Source organism: Carassius carassius, chromosome 14 (assembly GCF_963082965.1).
Source record: "Carassius carassius chromosome 14, fCarCar2.1, whole genome shotgun sequence".
NCBI classification, from domain to species: domain Eukaryota; kingdom Metazoa; phylum Chordata; class Actinopteri; order Cypriniformes; family Cyprinidae; genus Carassius; species Carassius carassius.
Genome location: NC_081768.1, coordinates 33,870,953 through 33,881,127, shown reverse-complemented (window position 1 = coordinate 33,881,127; position 10,175 = coordinate 33,870,953). Strand labels below are relative to the sequence as shown.

General features: G+C 38.6%; 1 protein-coding gene across 1 annotated transcript in view; it reads left to right on the top strand.

The window, feature by feature from the left end:
• Positions 1 to 8,245: 8,245 nt before the first annotated feature.
• LOC132156660 (cortexin-3) overlaps positions 8,246 to 10,175 on the top strand; it is a 9,946-nt gene continuing 8,016 nt past the window's right edge. Inside the window, exon 1 of the mRNA XM_059565591.1 lies at positions 8,246 to 8,505. Coding sequence (XP_059421574.1) covers positions 8,475 to 8,505 — 31 coding nt within the window. The 5' untranslated portion in view covers positions 8,246 to 8,474. The remainder of the gene's footprint in view (positions 8,506 to 10,175) is intronic.

Genomic DNA, 10,175 nt, shown 5'->3' with positions numbered 1-10,175 from the left:
GCTCCCCTGGGACTGGACGCTATGGTGCAGACTTGGCCAAGGCTTCATCTGTACGGTTTTCCCCCGATTGCTCTGTTACCGGGAGTTCTGGCAAGAGTACACCGGGACAGGGTTCGGCTGTTATTAGTAGACCCGTTCTGGCTGTGCCAAGTATGGTTCTCAGATCTGATCTCGCTCCTTGACGCTCTCCATGGGAGATTCCAGTCAAGAGAGATCTACTCTCACAGGCGCGGGGTACGATAATTCACCCCCACCTGGAGTTGTGGAAACTGTGGGTGTGGCCCCTGAGGGGGCACAATTCATAGCATCCTGTCTCAACTGAGGTTGTTGAAACCATCCTCCAATCAAGAGCTCCCTCAATGAGGAAACTGTACGCCATGAGGTGCAAACTCTTCACCTCATGGTGCAGAGACCAACAGCTTTACACAGCTAATTGCCCAGTTGGTACAGTTCTGGAGTTTCTACAAGCCAGGTTCCCTGCAGGGTTGACCCACTCCACCTTAAAAGTTTAAGTGGCGGCCATTGCGGCCTACAATGTCCCCCTCGATGACCAGTCAGTGAGCAGACACCCACTGGTGACACATTTCCTCCACGGTGTGCTGAGGCTGAGACCTCCAGTAAGGTCCCGTGTTCCCCCCTGGGACTTGGTTGTGGTGTTAGAGACTCACCGTAAAGCTCCATTCGAGCCAACTGAGGAGATATCAGATCATCATCTGACTATAAAGACTGCCTTCTTGTTGGCAATTACTTCTCTAAAGAGAGTTGGAGACCTTCAGGCCCTCTCAGTGGCCCCTACTCATCTCTGCCCAGCATGGCCAAAGCATTTCTTTACCCTGGAATGGGTTATGTTCCAAAGGTTCCCTCTGTCACACCACAACTGATAGCACTACAGGCCTTCTGTCCTCCTCCCTTCCGGAAGCCCAACCAGAAAAATATATGGATAGTTGAGGCTATCAAACTGGCCAATAAGTCCTCTGACTTCCCCTTGCTGATGGGAGTCAGGGCTCACTCAACACGGGTTATGGCAGACTCCAAAGCCATAACCCTAACCCATATGCGAGCCACTCTGGTCTCTTCAGTTCTCTTGCCTTAGCTGTGCTCTTTGGATACACACTAGGCAGGTGTGGAAGTCTGGCAGCGTGGGTACCTCATCTCAATAGCACCCATGAAATCACGCCCTTCCATTGGACAGATTGCACACGATATTCAGAGTCACACACGCTAAAGGCGCACCTCATAGCATTCAACGTAGCGTCTCATTCCCTTGAGGAGCCATGGTTACCTGTGTAACCCGAGACATTTTTTGGATGAAAAATTTATGACTAAAAAGGTCAGTGTAATGGTCCTTTTTTATGATTGGCTAAAATCTTTACCATCATTGTCATTTTAAACATAGTTTTTAAATGATTACTTACAGTTTGAAGCGTTGCTGTTGGTTTCGGAACAGTTGGCACCTGACCTTTGAGCAAAAGTACTGGGGTGCAATTTGTTCTCAAAACAGTCAGTGGTGAAATGTACTGAACACATGTGTAAATTAGCACTGACGTGACTGGGACGTTCGCTAAAAATAAACTGAATCTATTTTTCTGTGACATCGGGATCCATCGGCAGAGAGTGGATTTACAGAGACTTAAATTCACATTCAGCCTGTGTGCAGTTTCTGCCTGGCAAAAAAAAAAAAACCAGACCTGGACCGAATTTGCATGCCCTGCTGTAGATTTTGCCTGGTTAATGAAACGTGGATTCTACACATTTAAAAATTTGAAAATGGTATCTAGAATTATTTATGGAAAAGATAAAAATACATATGATCATTTATTAATCATTTATCAGTTTTACTTGAAAATCAAATGTGAGGTTTACCATTTTATGAAACTTTTAAAAATCTTTATTTAAACATTTCATACACGCTATTAGATAAACTGTTGTCAGTTGTCAGTTCAAATCACGACATAATTGGTAATGTTTGTTTTAATGTTTATGCAAACAAAAAGTTATTTTATATATTGTTTGTTGATTTTAAATACAAACTGAATTTATGTTTCAGTACTTTTTGAACATTTCCAGCACATTTGAACAAAACAGTGATAATACTGATAACACTGATAATTTAGATTACAAGTAGGTTATGATTGTGATAAGGAAATTTTCTACCGCTACATAATACAAACATGTTGTTTCTCCACAGCCAGGAATGGCACATGGTCTGATTGGCATTGCAATCTCATTGTAAACAACTACTCATTCAGATACACTCGCTGCACAACTGAACACATGTGGGTATTATAACGATGCAATAATGCAAAAACAAGGGCTTTTGTCTTGCTCTGGAGGTGGTCATATGCAAAATATTGTGACCAGGTGACGTCTGATCAAAAATGAGACAATTTTTGAGGGTTATTGCATAAATAGTTTTTTATTGATGGTGAGAACATTTTAAGTTATGAAACTTGCAGGACATATTAAGCATACAAAGACCTCTTCTATGTCAAAAGATCAAGGGAAATTTGGTATCTCATGTCATGAACCCTTTCAAATTGGAATACAATCATCCAAATTATTTTCAGAGAGACGTAAAATGAGAACGTAAAGTTTTAATCTGCAAGCTGTGTTCTCTATTGTTTCATTTTGGCTTGAAAAGCCTTGAGAACAGCCATAGTGTGGATCATAGATGCTGCTTGGCTGGATGCCATATAACTCTTATCTGCGATGTGGCTCGTGGTGCAGAACGGCTTTGACGGAAGCGATGGTGCAGATTTACAACAACGTGCAGACAGACAAAGATGTGCTGCAACTGCTTCCTCGATGGGCAGCGGTTTAGTGTAAGCCCAGACTCCCAGGCCGAATACGGGGAGCGCCAAGACCACGAGATGTCCTCGTGGACCTCAGAGAAAAAGGGAGAAGGGTTTCTGGGGGGTGCCAACCTGTTTTTGTTTTTGATGATCTGGTTAATAGAGATTTCCACAAGAATACTCTACTATTTGCTAACAAAAATAAATAAATAAATAAATAATTGAAAAGTTTGCCTTAAGTTTTTGTAATTACTAGAAAATGCATAATAAATAGAATTATAGATAATAAATAGAAACAAAAGCACAAAATAAGTGTCAGCTGTTTGTGGTGGTATGGTCCGCAGGAACACATTCAGTCTTCTGAAGGCAATCATTATTGTCATCTCATTATATTTAATGTTCTTAGGTTTTCAAAAAAGAAACAAGTGCATTTATTTCAGTTCATTATATTTATATAATGTCAAATCCATTGGAAATGAATGTAAGTCTGATGTCTTGAAGCTTCTAATGACAGCAGTGAGGCTGATATATACTGTAACTTAAAGGGGTCATAAGATGTGATTTCAAGTTTTCCTGTAACACTCGAGAATAAAAAAAAAAACACTTATTCACTATTAACAATGACTTTTCCCTCAAAAAACCTAAGCAACTAGATAAAAGACCCTAAAATAAAGTGTTACAAGTTTTTCTTTCTCTTTGGAGTGTTAGCTGTTCATGAAAAGATAAGATCCCTAAAGTTGCAAAGACTAAAGTCACAAATCCAAAGAGATATTCTTTATAAAAGTTAAGACTCATCCACGTCTCCTAAAACGCCTCGTTTAAACTCACCCCCTCGTGTCTACGTCACAATGTGGGAAGATTTGCATAACGCTGCCCAAATGTTCATGCAAATGTGACCGAATGCTCTCTTTTTTTTATGTTGCCCACTTATGCAAATTAAGCTAGAGGTTCCCGCCGTCAATTTCCCTTTAAGTATTGGGACACGTCATTTCCGATTGGCCATAAATAGCCTCTTTCAGCCGCTTAGGATACGCTGCTTCCTGTTGACTCGGGGGTTCCCTTTTCGTTCCCACGTGCGGGCATTTCGAGTGTGGTGTTACGCTAGCCATTGCGTGCTTTTTACAATGGCGATTGTCTACGGTAAGCTTGTAATGCAGTGTCTTATGACAATTGTGGTTGGGTATTAATCTGACTTGTGGGTATGACGTTTAGCTTGTTGCAGGCATGTGTGAACTCATTTATGCGACACTGCGGAATCAAAGTGAGATCAAATAATCTGGTGGGCGGTTCAGTGCTTGACTGATTTCATCAGCGGGTAAGTCTGGGTCGAGGGAGGTGATGGGCGCTGCGTGTGTGAGCATTTATTTTAAAAGGAGGTGCTTTATAGCTTGTTTCAGAGATATCCAGACCAGTTTACGTGACAGGATCAAAGCGAAACCAAACCATCTAAAAGTGGCTCGTTATGAGCGATTGACTGACTTCATTGTCTGGTAAGCTTTTCCCTGATTGGGTCGAGACATTAAGCACTTTCGTGGGTATTAACCATTGTGTTTCCCCTTTTTAGGTGTTTGAGATCTGTTGTGCAAATCTTTTGCCCTCGATTCAGATGGCCTATTTAATGCGAGGAATCGCCGTTGTCCTACAGTCTATTTCTCCCTTGCCTGTTCACCTTGATTAATAGTTATGGTTTGTGTTTTATGATTGGAATGATGATGTTATAATTTGTTTTTTTGTTTTGTTTCTTTCTTTATTTTGGAAATTATTTGTTAATGGGAGCTATTGTTCCCAGGCGAGTGTTTGGGTTTATTAGTACAGTAATTTATTGTTTATATTAATTCTGAAATTATTTCTTTACTGTGGAAGTGTGTGTGTTTGAGTGTGTTTCTTTTGCTAGATGCTGGGGGCTCCAGCCAGGAATCCCCCTTCTCCTTTTCTGTGGATTGGTGATGGTTTGAACACAGGGTGTGGTGTGCAGTGAGACGCACAGATTTTGTGTGCAGTGGTGTGAGTTGCCCCAAAGTGTGTGTGTGTGAAGTCAGGTATTACCTGTTCTTGAGTCCTCAGCTAAAGCTCCTGAATGCAGTATTATTGTATGTCCTTGTGAGTGTTTGTTAAAACGATCATGTCTCCTTCTCTGATCACATAAATGATCGGTTGTGGTGGCATGCTCTGTCTGGCACGTCCAGTTGTTTTTAAACGAGATTTTTATTGCTAATAAAGAATTATTGTGCCTGATATTCACGTCTCTGCTCCTTCCTAATGCAACTAACTTGCGTGCCTTAAGATAAAGTGTATCAATTATTCTCTGAGCGATGTCAGAGTGGCGTAGTCGGTTTTCTTAAAAGCTGCCTGTTATTCCATTATAAGAAAAAAACTGCAGCCTAACACATGCCACACAAAGAAAGAAGGCTTAACATTGATTCTCCTTCAAAGAGGACACAACTAGAAATCAGTGGTTAAGTTGTAAAAAGACAGTATAAGTCATTATGATCAGTAATTATGTTCCCACTGGATGCAGCAAATGCCTTGTTTGTAATGGGTTTTAATGTTTTTGTCTTGTCGCTCTGTTGTTCTGACTGGGTCACACATCACAGTACGTTAAGGGGCATAACATTTCTGCTTGAGGCATTCAGCCAATCACAATGGGTGGGGCATAGAGGAGAAACAATAATGTACAGTATGTGGAAATTTTGTGCTTTTTTAACATTTAACCACATAAACACATTTCATTACACCAAATACACAAAATAATGTTATTTTATGAACATCATATGACCCCTTTAATTATATATTTGTTCATATAACAACATTACAACAGATAAATGTAAGAGAGAATTCTACTAAATGCTTTTCAATTTTAGTCTATTCATTTACACGGCTACCAGGAAGCCCTAGGCAGGGCATAGATTACGCGGGGAACGTGAGATTGGTGGGTTTTTGTTTAATGTGAGCCAAAATCATCACAATTTACCAAAACTTAAACTACTTCAGTCTGTATGCATTGAATTTATTTAATACACGAGTTTCACAATTTGAGTTGAATTACTGAAATAAATGAACTTTTCACTACATTCTAATTTATTGAGAAGCACCTGTACTTTAAAATGTAATTTATAGTGATTTCAAAGTTACTCTAGTCACACAATCCCTCAGAAAACAGGTTGATATTCTGATTTGCTACTCAAAAAACATAATTTTTTGTCAGGTTTCTTTGATGAATAGAAGGTTCAGAAAAACAGTATTTATCTGAAATAGAAATCTTTTTTTAACATTATAAATGTCTTGATCAATTTAAAACATCCTTGCTAAATAAAAGTATTAATTTCTATAATTTATTTTCTGAAAAATAAAAATATAATGACTCTAAGCTTTTGGATGGTATAGTGTAGAATGTTACAAAAGCTTTTTATTTCACATAAATGCTGATCTTTTGACATTTCAAAGAATTCTGAAAAAAAAAATTACTCAACTGTTTTAAATATTAATAATAATAATAATTCAAAAAGGTTTCTTGAGATGAATATCATCATATTTTCATGATTTCTGAAGATCATGTGACACTGAAGACTGGAGGAAAGATGCTGAAAATACAGCGGAGCATCACAGAAATACATTTCAGTTGTTTTAAATAGTAAAAATATTTCACAACATTACAACTTTTGCTGTCCCCCTCACTTCTGAAATGATGGCTATTCAGGGCATTGTGAGTTCTGAATGCATTATTTGTAAATTGACTGTTAAGATAAACATTTTGCACATGTTTTCAGCTGTATTATCATTGTGTTGCCACTAGATGCCTGTATAGCCTTGTGATATTATCAATTGCTACTTTTTGTATTTATCTGTTTTTTGTTCAATTGTTTTGTTGTTGCTTGAGACATTGAGTTAAAGTGTAAGTTATTGCATTATTATTTGAGTCAACCCTATAAAACCCTACATATACATATAAAATACATATACATATAAAATACATTTACATAAACCCTACATATACATATAAAAGCCTGATCAGTGGCATAAAAATAATCAAAGCAGCTCCTTAATCCTTTGCTATTCATTAATGTGTGAACTTCCCCTTTAAATAATGTGATGTTCTGCCCTTTATGTGAATGAAGCTGTTCCCATTCAGTGCTGTTAGAAGTGATTTAACTGATTCAGCATTTCGACATTCTGTAACGATGCATTAAACTTGACAAAGCCATTTAATAAAGGATGTACTGATCTCATGAATTAGCAAATTTTACTATACCATTATTTTTTTAATTGGCTGTTAAAGTTTATATGAGAATATTACATGACACACTGATCTTTAACAATGCATTGGCACAAAAACGATCGTGCAACATGATTTATCAACTGCCAAAAATACTGCCTAAACAAAATACTCATTTTGTGCACTCTATTTACTGTACCAATATTTTAAATTGGCCTTTGAACTTAGCTTTATTGCATGAAAAAAAAAAAAAAAAAAAAAAAAAACAACAACCTTGTCTTGCCAAAGCACTGTCAGAGTCCATCGATCTAATGGCATTGATTGAGTGCTCCAAATGCAGACTTTGCATTAAACAATCAGGCAGCCATATTTCAGGGTGACCATGCCACTCTTTATCACAACCCTGCTATACAGCAATGTAGTGCCAGTATGAGCGCTCTTTTGCTCCCCTTCAGTTGGTGGCACCCTAGACGTCCGCCTAGCTCACCTATGCCTAAAGGGCACTGACGGCTGCTAATATCTGTCCTGTGCCCTGCCCTCACAGCAGTGCATCCCCTCTCTTCTCCCTCTCATCACTAGACACGCCCCTTACTGCTGATTGGCAGTGAGTGTGTTTTGGGACTCGGTCTGAGACTGTGATCAGAAGCATTTTTCAAATATTGCTTACTGCTTAGTGCACCTTAAAGTGTGTTTCATCATTAAATATGTGCAGTTTCTCAGCTGGTAACATCAAATTTATTTGATTTTATTCAACCCCAAAATATTAATCTAATCACCCTACATTTTGTTACAGTAATAAAATTTAATGTATGGGTTAGATCAGGTAGCAATAATCCCTAAGATAACATTTGTAGGTTTACACTTCTTATTAGCGTACCATAGAATGTACAAGTTGGTTGTTGCTGTTGTTTTTATTTATTTATTTTTTTGTAAATACCAATTGACTTTGAGGAGAAAATATGCTATTTGTTGCAGATTGAATTGTTCTTAATTTTCATCTTTCAGTTCTAAGTACGCCTCAAATTCAGTCTGGGAATTCTTCATTTTAGAGAATTGATTCTTTTGAACTGTTTCAAATATTTAAAATAAATCATTAAGTCGCTTTGGGGGTGCAGTTAAGTAAAATAAATAAATAAATAAATAGATAAATAAAAAGTGGGTTTGGTGACCCTAAAGAAGAGATCTAAGAGTTCAGTTCAGTGCGAGCCGATTCATCCAAATGAATCAATTCGGTTCGGAACCAACACCACGGCAAGATTCGCTCACGCGCACACACAGCTGAGGCGCGAGCGTGTGCGCTGCAGCATCGCGTTCACGCTTCTACAAGACGAAGCAGTATTATTTCTTCCATTGTTATTTTAAAGTGACCGGTGAATCGCTCGGTGTCGGCTCTGTCCGCCGTCTGTGGACTGATGTGGATGTGACGCTAGAATGGGCGAATACCGCTGGATTTGACTCTCACTGTGGAAATGGATCCCACATTCTCACTTGGAGACAAAGGTGCGAGTCAAATATCATGAAATGTCATTCACTAGTGGTCATCTGCATATCTTTTCGATATGTGATTGATTATTTCATTGTATTGGGTGGCTGTTTGTGTCGACTCTCGTCATTTCACTTGTTGATCGATCACGACACAAGCAGATTGTTGACATTCAGCGCTGATCCATTGATTGTTGCAGATCAATAATGCTCTTATTTCCATAGAAGAGCGCTGTGGGTGGAGATGAGCCACTGCAGAAGATCACACTAGTTCACGTTACAGCTCCTGACTGCAGTAAAAGGGTGTCGCCTCAGCACAAGTTCACATCTCTCTCTCTCAGATGAATCATTATGCGTTTCTCTGTCGAGTTCAATCAGTGTGAAATACAGATGCACCTAATGATCATTCAAATGTGAAAACATGACTTATGCATATTTGATCAGGTCATTGATTGCTTTTCGCAGTTACTGTATGAGTCTGAACATCACCGTTATGAAATCTCATGCAGCAACTTTCACAGTAACACAGTGTGTGTGTGTGTGTGTGTGTGTGTGTGTGTTAACTACAGCCTGCTTTTTATTCTTATTTTGCTTGCATATTAATACAATTAACCAGGAAAAAAGTCATCACAAGTTAAATCAGAAATTTTGCAGTGATATAAATTATAATCATAATTACACAATGTGAGGGGAACACGTGCTTATGCAGATCACTTTCAGATTCTTGTTTTCATGTAAACTGCAGTTGATGTCTCAACACTAAAATCTAATATGAGTAATTTGGACAGATGACACGTGAGCTGAAGTGATCTTGGCTGTAGTGACCTCTGCATCCCACACTGCTGAAGTGAACTACACTACATCTCTCTCTCTCACTGTTTCTCTCTGTCTCTCTCTCTCTCTCTCTCCCTCTCTGTCTCTCTCTCACTGTTTCTCTCTGTCTCTCTCTCTCTCTCTCCTCTCTCCCTCTCTGTCTCTCTCTCACTGTTTCTCTCTGTCTCTCTCTCTCTCTCTCTGTCTCTCTCTCTCTCTCTCCTCTCTCCCTCTCTGTCTCTCTCTCACTGTTTCTCTCTGTCTCTCTCTCTCTCTCTCTCTCTCTCTCTCCCTCTCTGTCTCTCTCTCACTGTTTCTCTCTGTCTCTCTCTCTCTCTCTCTCTCTCTCAATTCAATTCAATTCAATTCAAATGAGCTTTATTGGCATGACTGTGAAACAGCACAATGTTGCCAAAGCAATAAACAGTAAACAAGTTATACAGATATATAGATATGTAGATAAAAAAAAAAATAATAATAATAATAAAATAAATAAATAAATAATAATTGTAAAAAAAAAAAAAAAAAAAACCTATTCATGTCCATATTGTACATATATAATCACATAACACACAAAATAAATAAATAAATAAATAAGCAAAAAAAAGTGAATACAGGGTAAATATTTACAGAGAGCATTGCTTAAGTACAGGAGTTTAGTTTTTGTCCCTCATGATGTGACAGGAGGACACATACTGCGCTGCGAGCTGGACACACTTCTCTTTCTCTCCCAAAATATAACTGAGTTTGTCAATGTCGCTTGCTTGCCTGAATTCTGGCACAATTTGAGCTATTTGGGTAAAGTAGTTGTCTCTAATGTGTTCATATTTGCTGCAGTGTGTGAGGAAGTGCAGCTCGTCCTCTACGAGTCTCTC